Raw genomic sequence first — 25,434 nt, 5'->3', positions numbered from 1 at the left:
CACCTGATGCAAATAACTGACTCACTGGAAAAGACCCTGATGCTGGGAAAGATTGAAGGCAGGAGGAGAAGGGGATGACAGAGGATGAGAAGATGGTTTGATGGCATCACCAACTCGATGGACTTGAGTTTGAGCAAGATCCGAGAGTTGGTGATGGACTTGGAAGACTGGCATGCTGCAGTCCATGGGGTTGCAAAGAGTCAGACATGACTGAGTGATTGAGCTGAAATGAAACCTGAAGTGGCAAAAAAAGAAAGTAGTTACAGGAACTGTCAAGTCTTTGAGCTTCAGGAGAGGCTGGTCTGTTGAAGCTGTGGATTTCAGCTATGGAAAACAGTCACTGCCAGCAAGTGACCAGTCAGAAAAGGTGATGGAAAATAATCTTTCTCTCATCTAACCTGTTGATCATTTGTTGATGTCTTCCATTTGGTACCTGGGCTTCCCTGGTGGCTCAGAGGTTAAAGCATCTGTCTGCAATGCGGGAGAGCTGGGTTCAATCCATGGTTTAGGAAGATCCCCTGGAGAAGGAAATGGTGACCCACTCCAGTATTCTTGCCTGGAAAATCCCATGGACAGAGGAGCCTGGTGGGCTATACTCCACAGGGTAGCAAAGAGTCAGACGCGACTGAGCGACTTCACTTTCCATTTGCTAAACTCAACCTGGAGCCAAGTGTAAAGGAGCCAGGTAGATGTACTCTACAGAGGTTAGCCTCCTGGGTCAGAGAGCTGGTTAAAGGATGAACACAGATCTGGAAGGACAAATAGAAAATATGCAGCATGGAGTATTATAGATAACTAGCCTGCTGACTAATATGATGATTTGTGATATGTAGACTGTTCAGGCGGAAAAATGTATGAAAATATATTAGTTTTCACTCTTAGATATGTAGAAAGTAAAAGATATTTTTTTCCTTGTGTTTCAGTTCAGTTAAGTCACTCAGTCATGTCTGACTCTTTGCAACCCCATGGACTGCAACATGCCAGACCTCCCTATCTATCACCAATTCCTGGAGTTTACCCAAACTCATGTCCATTGAGTCAGTGATGCCATCCAACAATCTCATCCTCTGCCATCCCCTTCTCCTCCTGCCCTCAATCTTTCCCAGCATCAGGGTCTTTTCAAATGAGTCAGCTCTTCACATCAGGTGGCCAAAGTATTGGAGTTCCAGCTTCCACATCAGTCCATCCAGTGAACACCCAGGACTGATCTCCTTTAGGGTGGACTGGCTGGATCTCCTTGCAGTTCAAGGGACTCTCAAGCATCTTTTCCAACACCGCAGTTCAAAAGCATCAATTCTTCTGTGCTCAGCTTTCTTTATAGTACAACTCTCACATCCACACATAACCACTGGAAAAACCATAGCCTTGACTAGACGGACCTTGGTTGACAAAATAATGTCTCTAATTTTTAATACGCTGTCTAGGTTGGTCATAACTTTCCTTCCAAGGAGTAAGCGTCTTTTAATTTCATGGCTGCAATCAGCATCTGCAGTGATTTTGGAGCCCAAAAAAATAAAGTCTGACACTGTTTCCACTGTTTCTCCATCTATTTGCCCTGATGTGATGGGACTGGATGCCATGAACTTAGTTTTCTGAATGTTGAGCTTCAAGCCAACTTTTTCACTCTCCTCTTTCACTTTCATCAAGAGGCTCTTAAGTTCTTCTCTTTCTGCCATAAGGGTGGTATCATCTGCATATCTAAGGTTATTGATAATTCTCCCGGCAGTCCTGATTCCAGCTTGTACTTCATCCAGTCCAGTGTTTCTCATGATGTATTCTGCATATAAGTTAAATAAGCAGGATGACAAACTCCTGTTCCTATTTGGAACCAGTCTGTTGTTCCATGTCCAGTTCTAACTGTTGCTTCCTGACCTTCATACAGATTTCTCAAGTGGTTCCTGATGTTTACATTCTTCAAAATATTTTCCAATTTAGATACTTTTGCTAGTTAAAATAATAATATTTAATTAAACTTTAATTCTTTTTTCCCAAATGCAAGAGTACATACATACATGGATTTATCTGTGTTTATGTGTTCGCTAAAGACATGGGTTAGCTACTATTGCCTAAAAGTGTGTGGTAAAAGAGACCAAGCAAATAGTTTCTGTTTAATATCTGTTTGCTAGTCCACGTTTTCAGAACCAAATTTTTATAGTACTAAAACATATTTTGGGCATATTCATGCATATTTCTCTTTTCAAATGTGATCTCTGTTATTACAATATGGTTACTATTTTAGAAAATAGATAAGCAAAAATATGCAAACAAATTACATTTTGTGTTAGTCATTTTAGGCTTCCATAATAAGATACCACAGACTGAATATATTAGACAACAGACATTTATTTTCTCACAGTTCTGGAGCTGAGAAGTCCCAACTCAAAGTGCCAGAGAATTAGGATTCTGGTCAGAATTCTCTTCCTGGCTTATAGAGGACTTCCTTCTCTCTGAGTCCTCAAATGGCCTTTCCTCTGTGTACACACAGAGAGAGTATCAGATCTCTTATGTCTCTACCTTTTCCTTTAAGACCACCAATCCAATCAGATTAGGGTACCATTCTTAAGATCTCTCTTAACTTCAATTTTCTCTTTAAAGTTTCTGTTTCCTTCCTTTCCAATACAGCCAGATTGGAGTTGAGGGCTTCAACAGATGAATTATAAGGGACACAATTTAATCTAGAACACATTCATAATACCCAATAATTATAACTATCAATACCTTGATATAAATTCATATAGATTTATATAAAAATGTTATATAACCAAATGAGATCATACCTTACACTATGAAATTTATTTTGAAAATTAAATATCTCTACTCTATCATGATAGTAAATTTAATCTTTCTTAATGTACAGACTATACAAGTTTTACTAGTCACCCTAGTCTTTGTACAGTGGGTTTAGCCAAACCAATATCCAGTCTAGACTTACAAATCATGTTTCTTCTAATACAGTATGATCCTACTTTTCTTTTTACACTCACTTGTCTGTGATACCAAGTCACTTGTTCTTCGAGTCTTATCATCTTGATTGTGGGATGCTTCTTTGTGATTTGTATTCAAATAATTCTTCTAATTCCTGTAAACTTGAAATTAATTCTTAGGATTTATAATAGAACACTCAGTATGTTTAGAAAAAAAAATAAGTACCTTTTCTAGAGACTGATGTTTTTGTCAGTATCCAGACGTGGTAAGGCAAGTCCCATTGATTCATGTGAAGTGAGCCATGAGGGACAGAGTTGGGTCCTAAGACTGGAATTACCCCTTTGCATAAGCCTGCACTTACTGAAGGATCTATTGAAATTCAATTTCTGAGAAAATATCAATATGGCAGGAAGAACATGATGTTTGGGACAGGTGCAATTATCAGTTTGTATATGCTAGTGTGGATAGTCTAGTTGCTTGGTGCCAATCCTTTCTGATTTGTCAATGTATCCTATATCAATTGATAAACATTTAAAATAAGACTTTTAGTCTAGAGCGTATAATATCCAGTCACTTGTGTCGGTTCAAAAATACCCTTGAAAACAGGAAAACCCCATGTAAAATAATGGAACACATGGGTATGGTATATATTATGATTGTATATAATCAAGAAGCATTTTATACTTAGATAGTCAGAGAAGCAGTTGGTATTTAAGAAGGATTTTAGAAGATTATAAAGTCTCAGTCATCAAAACTGATTCTAGAGCAGATTCCATTTCTTGGGATGCAAGAAAATTGCAAAAATAATTCAGAGCCCAATCCAAGATCTAAATTCTGGTAGCTAAGAAAGAGAGATGGGTACACAGAATGAGACAAATATCTGACTAAAATTTGGAACTCTAGGAAGAACTTTATCTTGGAAACAAACAAATGGTTAATCATTGCAGCTGGAACTCAAGAGTTAGCAGCAATTGTTAGTGCTTAACTCTCTCTAAATGATGTTGGAATTTTTCCTAGATATGGGTAAGCATACAGTGCAGGTGGAGATGAAGCTTTGTTAGCTATTGGGGAAAAAGATGACTGAGAATCAGTTCATAACAGCAACAAAAATGCAAGACAGAATTATCACTGGAATATAATTTCTGTAGCAGATAATTTTTCCTGCAACATGATTAAATTAAGGACTGGAGAGAGGCAGCTGCTTTTATGTCTTTTAGCTCTGACATTCCTCACCCTATTTGAATACAAATGTTCTCTGAGTGGAACACATTTTTGTCATCTTGAAATCTTTTGAACTTCACATATCAAATGTAAAGCTGCCATTCAGCTATGGAATATGAAAGACAGAAAACATTTAGTAAGCGTGAGCTGAAAATGTTATCTTAAAGTAGTAATGCATACACACATATATATGCTCTGGATTTTCAAATAACAAACTGCATCTAAAGGTTTCGCAGGATTTTCTAATTTCAAAAGTATTTTTATTATTTTGAAATACATTCAAACTTATAGAAAAGTTGCAAGAATAGCACAAAGAAAGTTCTTCCTCACCTACCTACAGGTAGGCTGCTGCTGCTGCTGCTAAGTCACTTCAATTGTGTCCGACTCAGCGACCCCATGGAATGTAGCCTACCAGGCTCCTCCATCCATGGGATTTTCCAGGCAAGAGTACTGGAGTGGGTTGCCATTGCCTTCTCCAACAGGTAGGCTATAGAATAAACAGTTGCATCTGAGTTCTCTCATGATGACATTCTCTCCTGCACTAACAGCAGTACCACTACAAACAGGAATTAAACTTTGATGCATTTCTGCATGCACGCCAAGGTCCCATTCAGTTTTTGCCAATTGTCCCAATAGTGTCTTAAATATCAAATAGATCTAAACTAGACTCATGTCTTGAAGTTATCAAGTCTCAAATTTCCTTCAATCTGGAATAGTTTCTACTTTTTTTTCCCATTACTTTATCTCCTTTAAAACTTAAGCCAGTTATCTTCAGAGTGTTCCCCAGTCTAGGTTTAGCTGACGTTTCTTGTGAATAAGTTCAGGCTCTGAATCACTGACAGTAATGTTATGGAAGTGAGACTGTGTTTTTCTCATTGCTCATATTAATTTCTTCTTAACTGATAAAGCTGCCTTTAATCACTTTATTAAGGTGGTGCCCACTAGATCTCATCAAAGTTACTCTTTATTCTTTTTTTAAAGTAATCAATAAGCATATTTCATATTTGTGTGTTGTGATTTCAACACACAAATATCTTACCCACACCATTTCTACCTTCATCTACTAGCTTCCATGTTCATTGATGTTTCCTGCCCAACTAGTCATTGCCAAGATGCTAAGGGTTACCTTCTAAGTCCACATTCCTCCCACTTTTTTGAGTTGGCATTCTCCTTTAAAGATATTTCTTGGTACTTCCCTGACAGTTCAAGGGTTAAGATTCCAACACCACAGCAGATATAGGCGGGACTTCCTAATCCAAATTTTAAAAATTTTGTTTTACTTTTAATATTACATTTTATTTAATTGAAAGTATCCAAAATATTATCTCTCTATTGCCATCATCTGTTGCATCAATATGCATGCTTAGTAAATAAATAATTTTTTTCTAACACTTCAAAGTCCAATGTGTATTTTACATTTATAGCACGATTCAATTAAAACTACATAAATTCTTAAAAATATAGATTTTATGCTTTTAATGGATTGTATTTTATGGATAAAGATCTTTCTGAACTAAGCCACTGGTCATTAGGTCAAACAATTTTAGCTTTTAACCATTTTCATTTAAATCTTACATTCAGAAAACAACACAAATTATAAGTACATAGCCCAGTTACTTTTCACAGTTGAATCCACTCATGTAACTCATGTATCTAAATCACCTATGGGGTCTTCAGTCTTTTTTCATCAATGTTTTCTTTGTTTATCATATATGATCTTGCCTTTTCCATGTTTCCTAATTTTTTTTTCATGGAAAAGCATTTTATTTTAAATATAAGAGTGTGTACATGTAAATCCCAAACATCCAATCTATCTCTCCCTCCACAATCCCCCTGGTAACCATAAGCTCATTTTCTGTCTGAGTCTATTTCTGTTTTTTAAATAAGTTCACTATATTATTATTATTATTTTTAGATTCCACATATAAGCAATACATATATGTCTATCTCTGTTTGGCTTACTTCACTTAGTATGATACTCTTTGGGTCTATCTAGCTACAAATGGCATTATTTCATTCTTTTTAATGGCTTAAAATTCCATTGTAAATATATATATACCACATCATCTTTATCCATTTATCTGTTAATGTACATCTAGGTTGCTTCCATGACTTGGATGTTGTACATAGCTCTATAATGAAAATTAGGGTGCATAGTATCCTTTTGAACCGTGTATTTCTCCAGATACATGCCCAGGAAAGGGATTGCAAGACCATGTGGTGATATATTTTAGTATTTTAAAGGATCTTCCATGCCAATTTCTCCATTGGTTGTAACAAGTATAGGAAGTTTCCCTTTTCTCCATACCCCCTCCAGCATTTATTGCTCGCAGATTTTTTGATGATGGCTTTTCTGATTGGTGTGAAGTGATATTTCATTGTAGTTTCAATCAGCATTTTTAAATAATTAGTGATGTTGAATTTATTTTCATGTGCCTCTTGGCCATCTGTATGTTTTCTTTGGAGAGATGTCTCTTCCTAACCCATTTTATGCTTCATTTATTAGTCTCTCTTTCTAAACATGTTCATAAATGCACAGTTTACCTAAGTTAAGTCATCATGTATATCTCTTTGTATTGTGTTCTTTTCATTTATAGTGTATCCATGTTTCTACATAGTATTTCACATTTTAACAGTCTCACATTTTATTGCAATTTTCTAAGTAACTTCCTTATTGAGGAAATCTATGTTGTTGTCTGTAATTGCTATTAAAATTATGCTTCAAAGAGTTCAATTATCCTTGTAGGATAAATTCCAAAGCACAAGATTGCCAATGTTATTGCTATGAAGAGTAGTATTGTTTTAGCAATGGGTGTTTAAATTAGCAAAGCCAACAGCAATAGATGTGCTATGAAAATGAAAGTTTATCTAAGATTTTACTGATATTTATCATTAAAATGGAGAGTGTGATCATAGTACTGATTTTAGTGCAGGAAAACAGGCTATGTGAACATTTGCTTTCAGTCATGGGTATGGACTATTATGAAACAATATTATTAGGATCGACATCATATGTGGGGTTGTACCTAAATAAAAGAAAGGCAGTGTTTTGCAATGTTGCATGCCATTATTTTGACCTGATCTTGGGCCTGTGACTCATAAGAAAGTCCTTCTCTCAGCTGGAAAGAACCAATGTAATCTTAGCATCCTTGTAAAAGAAATTGTCTTTACTTTCTCAGACTTCTACGTTTCTTTTTAAAAAAGTTACACTTCAGGATATAGAAGAGGGCAGGTAAAATAATTTGAAATCTGTCCATTGAAATGTCTAGGAGCTCTGTATGGAATATAAGAAAAAATGTTTTTGAAAGCACTTATCAAAAAAAAAAAGTAAAATATCCAGAAAGAAACATGAAGACAGAATGAAAAATCAGGGAAATAAACAGAAAAATTGACTGTATAATTTCCAGGTGTTGGGAAAGGTTATTAGTCTCCGTGAATTAGGTAAATTAGAGTGGGAACATAGCACTCACATGGGGACAAAGGACATGGTTATGGAGCTATAGGGATGAAGAGTTGCAAATAACATCTATATAAAACCAGGACCATGGATTTGAAGTAGGAAAACTGGAAAGGAATCCTCCTACTGATGAAGAAAAGCTTTCTTCTGCTTGAGCTCTGGATAAAAAATAAAAATAAAAATTTAAATGACTTTAGAAATAAAAAATCCTGGCTTAGAATTTTTACTAACATTGTAATATAGAAGCACCGAGCCAAAAAATTAACATAAAAATTGTATCCAAGCCAGAGATGCCCCTGGGATGCCTGGTAAAAACAAAGGCAATGCTGGGAAAATACGTATTGGAGATATACTAAGCAAAAGAAATATGGAATAATTATATTAATGTGGAGGAGACTTTAGGGTATAATTGGGATAGAAATGATGTAAAGAATAATTGTTCTTTGAGACTCCATGGACTATACAGTCCATGGAATTCTCCAGGCCAGAATACTGGAGTGGATAGCTGTTTCCTTCTCCAGGGGATCTTCTCAACCCAGGAATCGAACCAGGGTCTCCTGCATCGCAGACGGATTCTTTACCAGCTGAGCTACTAGAGAAGCCCTATACATACAAACACAGTGTTCCCTTCTCCAGGGGATCTTCCCAATTCAGGGATCAAACACAGGTCTCCCACATTGAAAGCAGATTCTTTACCAGCTGAGCCAGCAGGGAAGCCCAAGAATACTGGAGTAGGTAGCCTATCCCTTTGCCAGCAGATCTTCCCAGCCCAGGAATAGAACCAGGGTCTCCTGCATCGCATGTAGGTTCTTTACCAGCTGAGTTACCAGGGAAGCCCATTCTAAATAATCTATATAGAAATCAGGGAATAGTAGCAATTCCAAGCTTGCATACCTGTAACTAGTCAAAAAATATAAGAATGCCAAGATAAGTTGATAAATTAACATATGGGAAACTATAAAATGTCTCAATAATTGACAGAGAAAGTATGTAGAACAGTGAAATTAGAGCTACACAGTTTTCAAGCTTGATTTACTGGACCTATGAATGAAATGCTGCAACTATGTAATAGGGAATGCACATTCTTTATATGGAACATTTATAAAAATGTTTAGTCTCTATTTATCATTTATAATAGCCTGCCAGTGTCACAAAATAAATCTCACCTAAAATCAAATTATCAGCATATAGACCTTGCTTTCAGTTCATTAATTAAATTAAGCTAGAAATCAACATTAAAGCAGTAACCCATACCATGTATTTGAATATTTTGAAAATTCTTTGGACTAATATATTTATTATAGAAATAATTATCATAGAAGTTTAAAAATGTTAGATTTGTGAGGTAATAACAGCATATACCAAAATTAATTTACTTCACCTACATAGAAAATCTATAGCCTTAAAGATATGTGTAACAATTGAAAGGAAATGAGCTAAACATGTTAAGAATTTAGGTTAAACACACAACACACAGAGAATACATTAGGCAAAATTTAACACAGATACTAATAAGCATAGAATATAATATTGTAGCAAGAAATAAAGAAAAAGTGATTGAGGATCCATATACCCAAACTGTTTTTTTTTTTTAATTCTAATAAATTAACTAAACTCTAGTAAAATTAAGAAAAGATATAAAAAAATAGATTGATGTTAGAAGAGGAAACAAAATCATAGATAAGTGATTTTTTGAAGAATGAGAATATAATGAACAATTAAATATATTGTGGAACATTCTGAAAGAGATGGGCATACCAGACCACCTGACCTGCCTCTTGAGAAACCTGTATGCAGGTCAGGAAGCAACAGTTAGAACTGGACATGGAACAACAGACTGGTTCCAAATAGGAAAAGGTGTACGTCAAGGTTGTATATTGTCACCTTGCTTATTTAACTTATATGCAGAGTACATCATGAGGAACGCTGGGCTGGAAGAAGCACAAGCTGGAGTCAAGATTGCTGGGAGAAATATCAATAACCTCAGATATGCAGATGACACTACCCTTATGGCAGAAAGTGAAGAGGAACTCAAAAGCCTCTTGATGAAAGTGAAAGAGGAGAGTGAAAAGGTTGGTTTGAAGCTCAACATTCAGAAAACAAAGATCATGGCATCTGGTCCCATCACTTCATGGGAAATAGATGGAAAAACAGTGGAAACAGTGTCAGACTTTGTTTTTTTGGGCTCCAAAATCACTGCAGATGCTGATTGCAGCCATGAAATTAAAAGACGCTTGCTCCTTGGAAGGAAAGTTATGACCAACCTTGATAGTATATTAAAAAGCAGAGACATTACTTTGCCAACCAAGGTCCGTCTAGTCAAGGCAATGGTTTTTCCCGTGGTCATGTATGGTTGTGAGAGTTGGACTGTGAAGAAGGCTGATCGCCGAAGAATCGATGCTTTTGAACTGTGGTGTTGGAGAAGACTCTTGAGAGTCCCTTATACTGCAAGGAGATCCAACCAGTCCATTCTAAAGGAGATCAATCCTGGATGTTCATTGGAGGGACTGATGCTAAAGCTGAAACTGCAATACTTTGGCCACCTTTGGCGACGAGTTGACTCACTGGAAAAGACTCTGATGCTGGGAAAGGTTGGGGGCGGGAGGAGAAGGGGACGACGGAGAATGAGATGGCTGGATGGCATCACCGACTCTGTGGACATGAGTTTGAGTGTACTCCGGGAGTTGGTGATGGACAGGGAGGCCTGGCGTGCTGTGATTCATGGGGTCGCGGAGAGTCGGACACGACTGAGCGACTGAACTGAACTGAACTGAAGAAGAAATATAAGAATCAATTTGCTTATATTAATAATAACAGTTTGAAAATATTAAGTGAAATAAAATGAAAATATACAATGAGTGAAAATGTACATACATACACATGCAACATACACACAAAATACCTGTACCAAATAGTTTCATGTACTAAAACTACCTCTCCTTTGTAAAATGGCTAATTTGTGCTGTATAAACTCTTACAGAATCAATGAAAAGAAGCAAAGATCCCTAAATATTTGTGAGATTTATAGTCTACATATCAAAATCGGACCAGAAAAAATAGAGAAGTAATATTATTAATGTCACTTATATATGCATATATTCTAAAAGTATTAGTAACCAAACACACACACAAAAATATCATGACCAAGAAGGGCTTAATCCAGGAATACAAGCATTTTTTTTGAACGTTGTAATGTGAGAAAACTTTCAGTTATCTCAAAAGATGATTCAATATCTGTTTATGCTAAAACCTCTTAGCAAAGGAAGATATAAAAGTGATCTTACTTTTAAAGGGAATTTCCCAGAAAGCTGTAGCAAATAGCTTAAATAAAAATACAGTTATAGAAACATTTGTAGTGAAGGATACAAGGCAAGGACCAAAGAATGCTGCTTTTACTACCTGCATTCCACAGTGCACTGGCAGCTGCTGCTACTGCTACTAAGTTACTTCAGTCGTGTCCGACTGTTGTGTGACCCCATAGACGGCAGCCGACTAGGCTCCCCAGTCCCTGGGATTCTCCAGGCAAGAACACTGGAGTGGGTTGCCATTTCCTTCTCCACTGCATGAAAGTGCACTGGCAGTCCTAGAAAAAATGTTGAGATCAGTAGATAAGTTGTAAAGGTTTAAAGGGAAAAAACAAAACTATTTTTGGTATGTATCTAAGTGAAATTAACAAAAATAAAAACTCAACAGATTAACTATTAAAACCTATAGAAGATTAACAAGAAGGCATTTTATGACTCACATATGAAATTAAATAGTATGCTTATACATTGTAAAATAATTTTAAACCCTATATTTTGTTACTATAGAAGGAAAAGCAAAATAATTTAATAATCATGGAAATCTTTTATAAATAAAAATATAAAACTTTTCAAAGAAATAAAATCAGCTGAAATAAATTGAGAAGTATACCATAATAGATAAAGGGTATAGTTTTCTCAAATGGGTTCGCTAATTTAATGCAATCCTAATGAAACCCTGAATTGTCTTTTCATGGCACATGGCAAACTAATATAGAAGTTTTCATAAAAATAGGCTTGGAAATTTCCCCCAAATTGAATAGTTAAATTAGATGATGGTGGTGGTGCTGGTAGTAGTGGTGGCGGTAGTGGACCCAGTATTTCAGTAATGTCAAATTTCTGTTAATTAAAACAGTATGGCCCTGTTAAAATGAGTTATATTAGCAAGGATAAAAACAAATCCATGTATAAATTAGAACTCAACATTAATGAAACTGCTTTATTAATGTTTCATGGAAAAACAAAAAACGATCCTGTGAGAATTAGTGTGTGTAAGTGAGTGAGTGTGTGTGTGTGTGTGTGTGTGTGTCTTTCAGTCATGTCCTTCTCTTTGCAACACGATGGACTGTAGCCACTAGGCTCCTCTGTGCATAGAATTCTCCAGGCAGGAATACTGGGACGGGTTGCCGCTACCTTCTCCAAGGGATCTTCCAGACCCAGGGATCAAACCCAGGTCTCCTACATTGTGGGCAGGTTCTTTATGGTCTGAGCCACAGGGAAGAATTAGTATGTTTGTGTGTCAATGGTATTATAAATTGTAAGGCACTATATCATAAGTTAATATTTCAAGCAGTTTGCAGTACATTTGTATATACTATAAGGTTTTCTTACTGCTGAACTTGAAAAAAGTTAATACTGAATCTTAGAAAACCAGAGATGATTCTTCAGCTGTACCTAACTAAAAAATAAAATAAAAATATTAAAAACAGCAACTATAAGGTCATGACTCCCTCCCTAAAGTTCATTTATCTGAACTGTTTGGAACAAAACTAGAACAGGGAATTAAATGTTAAAGATAAACATGTGATTCCAACTCTATCATGTTTTGGAAAAGGCAAAACTGTAGAGACATTTAAAAGATCAGTGGTTGCCAGGAGCTAAAGAGTAAGGGAAAGAGTAAAAAATAAACAGATACAGCACAGAAAATTTTTAGGGTAATGAAATTATTCTATATGATATTATAATGGTGCATATCTGTCATTCTTTTATGTCAAAACCCATAGAATGCACAGTACAACAAGTAAAACAATGTGATTTATGGAATTTATGGACTTATTAATAGTGTCTCATTAATGGTAACAGGTATTGATCATTCTAATGGAAGATGTTCCTGGTAGATTACATTCCATAGGGTCACAAATAGCTGGATTCAACTAAGCATACATGCACGCAATCCAAGATGCTAAATAGAGGCAGGGGAGAAAGGGTATTTGGGAATCCTGTCTTTTCTGCTCTGTTCATCTGTATTTTTGAAACTGCTCTATAAAAACAAAGTATACTGATTTTAAAAAATAAAAACATGTAGCTCCTTAATTAGAACCACAATGCTCAGTTCTAAGCAGATTTCCTTTGTTCATATATAAGGCATTCAGGTATTCTCTTTGTCTCTTTACTCTTGTTTTAGTTAAAATTTTTTTAGTGTAGTTATTTTCTATTTGAGCTGTTACTTTGGCAGCTCAGTGGTTAAGAAATGCAGGAGACACAGGTTGGATCCCTGGATTGGGAAGATTCCCTGGAGGAAGAAATGGCAACCCGCTCCAGTATTTTGGGCTTCCCTGGTGACTCAGATAAAGAATCTCAGATAATCTTCTTGCAATGTGGGAGACCCAGGTTCAATTCCTGGGTCAGGAAGATCCCCTGGAGAAGGGAATGGCAGCTCACTCCACTATTCTTGCCTGGACAATTCCATGGACAGAAGAGCCTGGTGGGCTACTGTCCATGGGGTCACAAAGAGTTGGACTCAACTGACTAACACTCTCACTTTCATACTACAAAGAAAGAAGCAACTTATTTGTTATAATAGTTTCATCTGGCAGTAAGAAGTTCAGTTTGAAGGCTTGTCAACAAGGTGTGTCTGTCTTGCATTTTTTTTTTTTTTTTACTTAGTTGCATCTGACTGTTTTACAACCATGCACTGTAGCCCTCTGGCTCCACTGTCCACAAGATTTTCCAGACAAAAATACTGGAGTGGAGGGCTTCCCTGGTGGCTCAGTGTTAAAAAGTCTGACTGCCAATGGGTCAGGTTCAATACCTGGTTGGGGAAGATCCCACATGTGGTGGAGCAACCAAGCCCGTGGGCCACAACTATTGAGCCTGGGCTCTGGAGCCAAGGATCTGAAACTACTGAAGCCTGAGCACCCTAGTGCCTATGCTTAGCAACAACAGAAGCCACTGCAATGAGAAGTGTATCACAACTAGAGCATAGCCCCTACTTGCTGCAACTAGAGAAAAGCTCATGCACCAATGAAGACCCAGTATAGCCAATAAATGAATAAATAAAATTATATATATATATATAAAGAACACTGGAGTGGGTTGCCATTTCCTCCTCCAGAAGATCTTCCATATCCAAAGATCAAACCCACGCTTCCTGCATTGGCAAGCAGATCCTTTACCACTCACTGAGCCATGAGGGAAGCCCCTACTTTGCATTAGCTGCTTTCTAATTGTCACCTCCTCCCCAACAGTTTTACTTGGCTGCCCTAGAATGTCTTCTAGGGAAACTACCTTTCTACCAGTACTTTCTTCCTCCCCACCGCCCCAGTCCTGGCTTTCCAGGATCCATCAAATACAGGATTAACACCTGTGATAATCAAAGACCTTCAAAGATCCCTTCAGGGCTGTGACTGAAGTCCTTTCTGATTGGTGTCTTTGCTTCTTTGTTTTCAAATTTTTTACTATCAAGCATGAATATAAAAACTCAAAGAGGCAGAGCAGTTGGCAGATATAGAAGAGAGGTGAGACATATAAACAAAAGTACAAAACTCCATTATTTGAAAATATATGTAGCTTTAAAAATCTTTATTCTTTTAATTTGCGTAATGCTTTTCAGTTTTCAAAGTGACAATGTAGTAATGAATCAAAGAGAAAATGTTAAATTATCTCCACATGTAATTTTGTTTTGAAGCTAGGCAAATATTTAAAATTGTTTGGAAATATTTTTATCTGATTTTTTTTTAATAGAGTTGCCCACATATCCTTGAGATCTTGTTCTGTGTGTTTTCCTGTTTAACCCCATTGCAGTTTTTAATATGAAGTTTAAAATTGCCCTTTTGGGAGGGAGGTGGGAGGGAGGGTCAGGATGGGGAACATATGAACATCCATGGCTGATTCATGTGAATGTATGACAAAAACCTCCACAATTAGCCTCCAATTAAAACAAATTTAAAAAAATAAAATAGCCCTTTTATGGCTCTACAGTTCTCTGAAGCTAGTAATTGCACCATAGTCATCATTGTATCAGTTCAGTTCAGTCGCTCAGTCGTGTCTGACTCTTTGTGACCCCATGAATCACAGCACGCCAGGCCTCCCCGTCCATCACCAACTCCCGGAGTTCACTCAAACTCACCTCCATCGAGTCGGTGATTCCATCCAGCCATCTCATTCTCTGTCGTCCCCTTCTCCTCCTGCCCCCATTGTGTATAAGCACCTAAAATTGTCTACACAAACTTTCCAATGCATATTTGTCACAAATATGACATTTGTTACCTAGAAAAATTAAATTGTTTGGAATAATTTGATGATATACTATACATGAATTTGGATGCTTTAAGAAAAATTAAAACAGCAGAATTTAGAAAAACAAGTGTATTTTAGTTTGGTTTTGCTTTTTTTTTTTTGCAGAGGAAAGAATTGTCAACATGAAAATTCAAACAGTCACAAAATTTGAAACAGTTACTAATGTTGTTGGATATTTAAAGGGCTTGACATTTCCAGGTAAGTAGACCCAAGTATTTATAATCTATATCTTATATAGTATATTAGTTGCTCAGTCGTGTCCAACTCTTTGCGACTCCATGGACTGTAGCCCTTCAGGCTCCTCTGTCCATGAAATTCTTCAGGCAAGAATACTGGAGTGGGTTTCTATTTCTTTCTCCACGGGATTTTCCTGACCCAGGGGTTGAACCTGTGTCTCCTGCATTGACAGGTGAATTCTTTTCTGTCTGAGCTCCAGGGAATCCCGTCTTACATATCACAAATGCTCTATAACAATATCATAGTTAAATGTCCTGTTTTAGAGGTAATTAGGTTCATGCTACTTTAAGGGGTGGATGCTATATAAAAGCAAGAAACAGGTCTTTATTCTATTTCATACCAAATCTCTTCAAAGATAAATCATACTAAAGAGTGTGAGAGGGAAAACAAAACAGAAAAAACAGAGTTTAGATTTGTTAAACTGGCATGTACCTTTTAGGGAAAGCTATAGAAGTCATTATTTTTCTTTTATTCACTAAAACACCATTGAAGATTTTATTTTTATAAAGACTTTTTTTTTTAATGAAATATTTTAGTTTTTTTTTTTTTAAATAGAAGTTTTGGTTTCAAATATTTCAGTGTTAGTCTGTGTCCCATCCCTAATCCTTGGTTCACTGACAATTCTGCCTATTGTTTGTGTGGCTTTAGGTTTTGAAGATGCTTATGAAAAAGTTCACCTGGCTAAATTTTAAATAGTTTATATCTTGTTATGGGATCTTATGGAACCTTCAGATGATGCTGTATAGGCTAAAGAAGTGAAAATAACTCACAAATACATTAATTATGTAATTAATATCAACACTTCTGAATACATTGTGAGACTAAAGGACATCACTGTCTGTGGTACTTGTTACATACAATATAGAATGCAGTTCTTTTAGTACATTTGGAGAAGGAAATGGCAACCCACTCCAGTGTTCTTGCCTGGAGAATCCCAGGGACGGGGGAGCCTGGTGGGCTGCCGTCTATGGGGTCACACAGAGTCGGACACGACTGAAGTGACTTAGCAGCAGCAGCAGCAGCAGTGCCACTTCTATTTATTTGGTAGGGATATTTACTCAAGTTCTTTTTGGAGAATTATCCGTCTCCATTATTTTAGTCAAATTGATCCCATAATTGCTAACTCACTGAATTTCGAGATCAAGTTTTACATCCCTGCCAAGTTTCCTGCCAGCTAACTCTAAAAATTCATGGGCATCTTCTGTTTGATTTCCTTACAGTAGCAATGTTGAATAACCTCTGATTATAATATCTTTAAATGCAAGGTATAAATGATTTTGGAAATTGTTGCTGTTGCATTTCAATCATTTCAGTAAATTTCCATCATAACAATCTCTAATTGAAGTATTAGAAACATTTATCATCATTGCTACATTTCTTAGTTATTTTTGAAGAAAATATTGTACTGAATTATACTAGATTTAGGGTAGAAAAGCTTTAATTATTGATTCTCAATGTAGAAGACAACACCAACTTTTTAAACTCAGTTTAGTTATTAGTATTCCTTAATGTATAATATATTTCTCATTTTATTTGCACTTTACACAAAAATATTAATCATTCACATGCTTTCTTTATTTAATGACTCTGAAAATTATAAATGGCATCAATTAGTATTTAGTTTTCTAGATATGGTTTATCTAGAATGCAGGCTTCCCTGGCGGCTCAGATTGTAAAGAATCTGCATGCAATACAGGGGACCTGGGTTCTCTTCCTGGGTTGGGAAGATCCCCTGGAAAAGAGAATGGCAACCCACTCCAGTATTCTGGCCGGATGATTCCATGGACAGAGGAGCCTGGTGGGATACAGTCGATGGGGTTGTAAATAGTCAGACACAACTGAGCAACTAACACTTACTCACCGCTTATCTAGAACACAGACAATTCCAAACAGAATTTGTATACATATCTGAGAGTGAATCAATTCAGCATTGCAGGGAAACTATATGTGTGTATGTTAGTCGTTCAGCAGTGTCCAACTCTGAGAATTCATGGACTGTAGCCCGCCAGGCTCCTCTGTCCATAGGGTTTTCCAGGCAAGAATACTGGAGTGAGTTGCCATTTCCTCCTCCAAGGCATCTTCCTGACCCAGGGATGGAACCCAGGTCTCCTGCATTGCAGGCAGATTTTTTACTGTCTGAGCAGTCATACTATATATATCATTAATTAAATTTTAACACACCATTGATGGATTAAATTTGTTGTTGGTTCCAATATCAGTGAGGAAAACTAAAATTGCTTCACTCAGTAATGTTTCCTATAAAGTAGCTTTTTGATGCCATGAAGCCAAGAGGTGATTTACTCATTCCACACATGTGTAGTACTTACTGTGTGTCAGGAGCTATTGAAAATGCTTTGCTTACTTAAAATTCTAAACAACTGCATGGACATAGCGACACAGTGGTAGAGAATAAACATGGATACGAAGAGGATATATCTATATTATATACAGTAGGTAATGAGAATCTACTGTATAGCACAGGATCTTTATTCTGTGCTCTGTGATGGCCTAAATGGGATGGAAATCTAAGAAAGGGGATATAGGTATACATATAATTGATTCACTTTATTGTATTGTAAAAACTAACACAACATTGTAAATCAACTCATTTCAGTTCAGTTCAGTCGCTCAGTCCTGTCCGACTCTTTGCGACCCCATGAATCACAGCACGCCAGGCCACCCTGTCCATCACCAACTCCCGGAGTTCACTCAAACTCACCTCCATCGAGTCAGTGATGCCATCCAGCCAACTCATTCTCCGTTGTCCCCGTATCCTCCCGCCCCCAATCCCTTGCAGCATCAGAGTCTTTTCCAGTGAGTCAACTCATCGCATGAGGTGGCCAAGTATTGGAGTTTCAGCTTTAGCATCAGTCCTTCCAATGAACACCCAGGACTGATCTCCTTTAGAATGGACTGGTTGGATCTCCTTGCAGTCCAAGGGACTCTCAAGAGTCTTCTCCAGCACCATAGTTCAAAAGCATCAATTCTTCAGCGATCAGCTTTCATCACAGTCCAACTCTCACATCCATACATGACCACGGAAAATACCATAGCCTTGACTAGACAGACTTTTGTTGGCAAAGTAATGTCTCTGCTTTTTAATATGCTATCTAGGTTGGTCATAACTTTCCTTCCAAGGAGTAAGCGTCTTTTAATTTCATGGCTGCAATCAGCATCTGCAGTGATTTTGGAGCCCCAAAAAATAAAGTCTGACACTGTTTCCACTGTTTCCCCATCTATTTCCCATGAAGTGATGGGACCAGATACCATGATCTTCGTTTTCTGAATGTTGAGATTCAAGCCAACATTTTCACTCTCCTCTTTCACTTTCATCAAGGGGCTTTTTAGTTCCTCTTCACTTTCTGCCATAAGGGTGGTGTCATCTGCATATCTGAGGTTATTGATATTTCTCCCAGCAATCTTGATTCCAGCTTGTGCTTCTTCCAGCCCAGTGTTCCTCATGATGTACTCTTCATATAAGTTAAATAAGCAGGGTGACAATATACAACCTTGACATACTCCTTTTCCTCTTTGGAACCAGTCTGTTGTTCCATGTCCAGTTCTAACTGTTGCTTCCTGACCTGTTTACAGGTTTCTCAAGGGGCAGGTTAGGTGGTCTGATATTCCCGTCTCTTTCAGAATTTTCCAGTTTATTGTGATCCACACAGTCAAAGGCTTTGACATAGTCAATGAAGCAGAAATAGATGGTTTTTTTGAACTCTCTTGCTTTCTCCATGATCCAGCAGATGTTGCCAATTTGATCTCTGGTTCCTCTGCCTTTTCTAAAACCTGCTTGATCATCTGGAAGTTCACACTTCACGTATTGCTGAAGCCTGGCTTGGAGAATTTTGAGCATAGCTTTACTAGCATCTGAGATGAGTGCAACTGTGCAGTAGTTTGAGCATTCTTTGGCATTGCCTTTCTTTGGGATTGGAATGAAGACTGACCTTTTCCAGTCCTGTGGCCACTGCTGAGTTTTCCAAATTTGCTGGCATATTGAGTGCAGCACTTTCACAGCATCATCTTCCAGGATTTGAAATAGCTCAATTGGAATTCCATCACCTCCACTAGCTTTGTTCGTCGTGATGCTCTCTAAGGCCCACTTGACTTTACAATCCAAGATGTCTGGCTCTAGGTCAGTGATCACATTATCGTGACTATCTTGGTCGTGAAGATCTTTTTTGTACAGTTCTTCTGTGTATTCCTGCCACCTCTTCTTAATATCTTCTGCTTCTGTTAGGTCCATACCATTTCTGTCCTTTATCGAGCCCATCTTTGCATGAAAAGTTCCCTTGGAATCTCTAATTTTCTTGAAGAGGTCTCTTTTTCCTATTCTGTTGTTTTCCTCTATTTCTTTGCATTGATCACTGAGGAAGGCTTTCTTATCTCTCCTTGCTATTCTTTGGAACTCTGCATTCAGATGCTTATATCTTTCCTTTTCTCCTTTGCTTTTCGCCTCTCTTCTTTTCCCAGCTATTTGTAAGGCCTCCTCAGACAGCCATTTCGCTCTTTTGCATTTCTTTTCCATGGGGATGGTCTTGGTCCCTGTCTCCTGTACAATGTCACGAACCTCCGTCCAGAGTTCATCAGGCACTCTATCAATCAGATCTAGTCCCTTAAATCTATTTCTCACTTCCACTGCATAATCATAAGGGATTTGATTGAGGTCATATCTGAATGGTCTAGTGGTTTTCCCTACTTTCTTCAATTTAAGTCTGAACTTCGCAATAAGGAGTTCATGATCTGAGCCACAGTCAGCTCCTGGTCTTGTTTTCGCTAACTGTATACAGCTTCTCCATCTTTGGTTGCAAAGAATATAATCAATCTGATTTCGGTGTTGACCATCTGGTGATGTCCATGTGTAGAGTCTTCTCTTGTGTTGTTGGAAGAGGGTGTTTGCTATGACCAGTGCATTCTCTTGACAAAACTCTATTAGCCTTTGCCCTGCTTCATTCCGTGCTCCAAGGCCAAATTTGCCAGTTACTCCAGGTGTTTCTTGACTTCCTACTTTTGCATTCCAGTCCCCTAGAATGAAAAGGACATCTTTTTTGGGTGTTAGTTCTAAAAGGTCTTGTAGGTCTTCATAGAACCGATTAACTTCGGCTTCTTCAGCAGTACTGGTTGGGGCATAGGCCTGGATTACTGTAATATTGAATGGTTTGCCTTGGAAACGAACAGAAATCATCCTGTCATTTTTAAGATTGCATCCAAGTACTGCATTTCGGACTCTTTTGTTGACCATGATGGCTACTCCATTTCTTCTAAGGGATTCCTGCCCACAGTAGTAGATATAATGGTCATCCGAGTTAAATTCACCCATTCCAGTCCATTTTAATTCACTGATTCCTAGAATGTCGACGTTCACTCTTGCCATCTCCTGTTTGACCACTTCCAATTTGCCTTGATTCATGGACCTAACATTCCAGGTTCCTATGCAATATTGCTCTTTACAGCACCGGACCTTGCTTCTGTCACTGGTCACATCCACAACTGGGTATTGGTTTTGCTTTTGCTCCATCCCTTTATTCCTTCTATAGTTATTTCTCCACTGAGCTCCCGTAGCATACTGGGCACCTACCGACCTGGGGAATTCCTCATTCAGTATCCTATCATTTTGCCCTTTGTTACTGTTCATGGGGTTCTCAAGGCAAGTATACTGAAGGGTTTGCCATTCCCTTCTCCAGGGGACCACATTCGGCTGTGGTCCATGTGATTAGATCAGCTAGTTTCCTGTGATTATGATTTCAGTTTGTCTGCCCTCTGGTGCCCCCTAGCAATACCTACCGTCTTATTTGGGTTTCTCTTACCTTGGTCGTGGAAAATCTCTTCACAGCCGCTCCAGCAAAGTGCAGCCGCTGTACCTTACCTTGGACGAGGGGTATCTCCTCAAGGCCACCCCTCCTGACCTTGAACGCGGAGTAGCTCCTCTCGGCCCTCCTGCGCCCGCGCAGCCACCGCCTGTTGGACGTGGGGTAGCTCCTCTCGGCCGCCGGCCCTGGCCTCAGGCGTGGGGTAGCTCCTCACGGCCGCACCTCTTTGCGTGGTTTGTTGCGCCGGGGCCGGCGTCTCTCGCGTCGCGTCTGCGCCGCCGGGGCCGGCGTCTCTCGCGTCGCGTCTGCGCCGCCGGGGCCGGCGTCTCTCGCGTCGCGTCTGCGCCGCCGGGGCCGGCGTCTCTCGCGTCGCGTCTGCGCCGCCGGGGCCGGCGTCTCTCGCGTCGCGTCTGCGCCGCCGGGGCCGGCGTCTCTCGCGTCGCGTCTGCGCCGCCGGGGCCGGCGTCTCTCGCGTCGCGTCTGCGCCGCCGGGGCCGGCGTCTCTCGCGTCGCGTCTGCGCCGCCGGGGCCGGCGTCTCTCGCGTCGCGTCTGCGCCGCCGGGGCCGGCGTCTCTCGCGTCGGAGAAGACTCTTGAGAGTCCCTTATACTGCAAGGAGATCCAACCAGTCCATTCTAAAGGAGATCAATCCTGGATGTTCATTGGAGGGACTGATGCTAAAGCTGAAACTGCAATACTTTGGCCACCTCATGAGACGAGTTGACTCACTGGAAAAGACTCTGATGCTGGGAAAGGTTGGGGGCGGGAGGAGAAGGGGACGACGGAGAATGAGATGGCTGGATGGCATCAGCGACTCTGTGGACATGAGTTTGAGTGTACTCCGGGAGTTGGTGATGGACAGGGAGGCCTGGCGTGCTGTGATTCATGGGGTCGCGGAGAGTCGGACACGACTGAGCGACTGAACTGAACTGAACTGAACTGAACTTGCCTTGGAAATGAACAGAAATCATTCTGTCATTTTTAAGATTGCATCCAAGTACTGTATTACTATATTCCAATAAAATTTCTAAAAATAGATATAATTAAAAAGGAAAAAATGATGTATGCACTATTTTATACCCATTTTATGGTTGAAGAAGTTAAGTCATGAGCAACTGAACAGGCTTGGCAAGGTCAGACAATTAGTGAGTCAAATACCCTGAATTTCATCCCAAGCAGGAAGTCCTTACACTCTGCACACTTAACCATCATGCTATGCAACATCTGTTCAGAAAATAACACTTAATGAAGAAAACATTTTTACACAAATTATAGGGCTACTTGCTCATGTAAATTTAGATGTGTGCCAACAACATTCACAGACAACAAAATCAGAGGAAACTCTGGAGATGCATTTGTAATCTACCTTATTACTGACAATGGTCAGTTAAATATGTTGTTCAGAACCCATCATGGAGAACTTTCTAGCAATGTACCTAACCGATTTTGTATGATTCTATGAAATAAAATATGTGAAAAGAGAGTAGTTGGATGACTTTTTTATGATATTTTTTTCCATCAAGGAAAGGAGAGGGGTTAAAACTATAAGTTGGAAATGAAAACTGATTCCCTAAATACTTCATTTATTGCAAAATTCCTACATGAGTACCACATTTTTAACATTTACAGTGACTGAATAATTGTTCCATCAAATGTAAGATTAGTTCATTAGTATTTACTGAGCATATACACATTGTTTATAGGGCACTTCCCACTATGATTCTGGAAAAATGTTAGATAAGGTTTTCATTGTGGCATATTTGTGTACTTCATTAATTAATATGCATGTTGCAGAGGACAGTAATATGGATCTAAGCTTTGGATTCATAATTGAGTTCAGCAGCTGCCTCTGCTTTGATATACACAGATGTGTGAATCAAGACAGTGGGTGAAAAATGTGAAAGTAGTCCTAATTATTAGAATAATTTTGCATAATTGTTGCTTGGTTGTGCAATAGGATTATGTAAATGTCATTAAATTTATTGTTAAGGTTTATATTATGTTTCAGTGGCTCTTGTTTCCTTCCATTTCCAGACCGTTATGTCATAGTTGGCAGCCATCATCATACCGCTCACAGTTATAATAGACAAGAATGGGCCAGCAGCACTGCCATCATCACAGCTTTTATCCGGGCCTTGATGTTAAGAGTTAAGAGAGGGTGGAGACCAGACCGTTCTATTGTTTTCTGCTCATGGGGAGGAACAGCTTTTGGAAATATTGGCTCCTATGAATGGGGAGAGGTAAATGTACATTCATTATTGTGCCTTGCTCTTAGAATTGCACTGTCATGCTCTCTATCTCTCGCTCTCTCTTGCTCTCTGGACTAGAGTAGACAAAGTAAAACTGATGAAGCCATTAACAGGAATGTGCATCTCAACCAGAGTGTTCTGTATGCTCACTTGCTGAGATCACCTTAAGAATGCTAAGGAGTTAGATTTAGACTGCAGTGAATTGTGTGTGGTCTGCAACTATCTTCTTGTTGCTACCAGACCTACAGACTCTAATACTCGCATTGGGGTTTACCTGATTATTATGTCAATCCTTAGATTGACAGGCACTGGACAAGAAGTGATCAAGTGATCCATACCATTACCTTTTTTTTTTAATGAAACTTCTAGCAATTTTCTGAAATTAGGAAACAATCTTATGTGTTAAATGTGTATTAACTTGGCCTTATATCTTACCTAAACAGTATAGAGATTGGACTGAAAACAGCAGTTTCCTTTTTTCTGCCTTGTTTTCTCCCTCCCATCAATCCTTCCTCCTATTCTTATCCCCCTATCTCTCTGCTCCTCTTTTCTACTTGCATCTCTACCTATCTACTTACCTACCTACTTCCCTAACTACCTTAGGTAGCCTTTGTTTTGGAGAAGGAAATGGCAACCCACTCCAGTATTCTTGCCTGGAGAATCCCATGGACAGAGAGGCCTCGCAGGCTATAATCCATAGGGCCGCAAGTTGGACACAACTTGGTGACCAAACCACCACCCAGCCGTTGTTCAAATGAAATCTTGTGTGCAATGGATTACAGTTAGAATACAACTGGAATAATTTTTAAATGTGTCTGATATATCTGTGTCTCACAAATACACTATGTTTTTAATGGGATATGACAACTTTGGATTGATTCCACATTTCCAGCAATAAATACATCATAAAACTCTTAGATTTTCTATTTACTTTTATGATTTTATAAAAAGAATTTTAACAGAAATAAAAATTTAAAAAACCTACATAAGTTTAAACTAGGAAAAATAAAAACATTTGATATTGTATTTTGTTTACTACTTCAGTTTTAGAGGGAAAAAATCCCAAGTATATAATGAGAAACTCTCGTTTCATTTTTCATTTAATCACTCAAAGATGCACAAAATGTCTATTGGCTATCAAAAAATAACCAAAAAGCTATACAAATGAAGCTAGCAAACCTCTTTTTTAATTTCAGGGAAAGAGGTTTCAAAACAAGAAAAATTTTGCAGTTGTAAAGTTTATCAAGATTCATACATTGGAAATCAAAATACTTTTCTGTATTTAAATTAGTGTATGAATTTTTTTCCATTACTCAAGAAAACTAATTCAAATAAAGAAATTCCATTGCTGACAGAATGTTTTAAAGCTGACAAATTTTTAGTAAGATGGAAAATGTATTAGCTAAAGCAATCCCTCAAACTTCTATTCCAAATTCCTTACTTTAAGGATATAAACAATTTAAGAAACAATTTGGGGATTACATATGTGATATGGGCTGCTTTTAGTAATTCAGAAATTTTTTATCACAAAGAAAACAATGTTTTAGTTTTCTTGTAGCAATAAGGCACATTTTAAGAAAATATATTCGATTCTTTCAAAAAATTTATTCCAGTATTTTATACAACCTTTTCCATAATAATTTTCAGTCAATTCATTTTAATTCTAACTTAGCACACATATTTCTAAGTTGTGTTCTCAAAGTAGGCTTGTGCAACAATAGTAGTTCCTAACTTAAATTCCTAAATATCACTAACTCCTTTGCATGGGAAAGTATATTGCAAATAGTCCTTGAATTTTTTTGAGCATCATGTATGGTAACCATAAATTAACTCGGTATTGTGACCTTTTATGTATGTGAGCAATTATATTTTCACCTTAAGTAAATATTTTTTGTAGTTAATAAAATATTTTGTTTATTGACTCTGTTGTACCTTTTGGTCATTTTATACTTTCTCAAACAACTGATACTAAAAATACAACTGTTATACTGTAAG

At 38.0% G+C, this 25,434-nt stretch overlaps 1 protein-coding gene across 4 annotated transcripts in view; it reads left to right on the top strand.

Annotated features, from left to right (window-relative positions):
- NAALADL2 (N-acetylated alpha-linked acidic dipeptidase like 2) overlaps positions 1 to 25,434 on the top strand; it is a 1,658,577-nt gene that overhangs the window by 1,164,987 nt on the left and 468,156 nt on the right. For all 4 annotated transcript variants that reach the window (XM_088839027.1, XM_088839030.1, XM_088839024.1 and 1 more), the window contains 2 exons: positions 15,250 to 15,342; positions 23,225 to 23,430. In XM_088839027.1, the coding sequence (XP_088695153.1) occupies positions 15,250 to 15,342; positions 23,225 to 23,430 (299 nt within the window). The remainder of the gene's footprint in view (positions 1 to 15,249; positions 15,343 to 23,224; positions 23,431 to 25,434) is intronic.

This window comes from Moschus berezovskii, chromosome 1 (assembly GCF_049115385.1).
Source record: "Moschus berezovskii isolate FMDL1 chromosome 1, NW_MosBer_1.0, whole genome shotgun sequence".
NCBI lineage: Eukaryota > Metazoa > Chordata > Mammalia > Artiodactyla > Moschidae > Moschus > Moschus berezovskii.
Note: the sequence above shows the minus strand (reverse complement) of the source record. Positions and strands in the feature narration are given on the sequence as shown.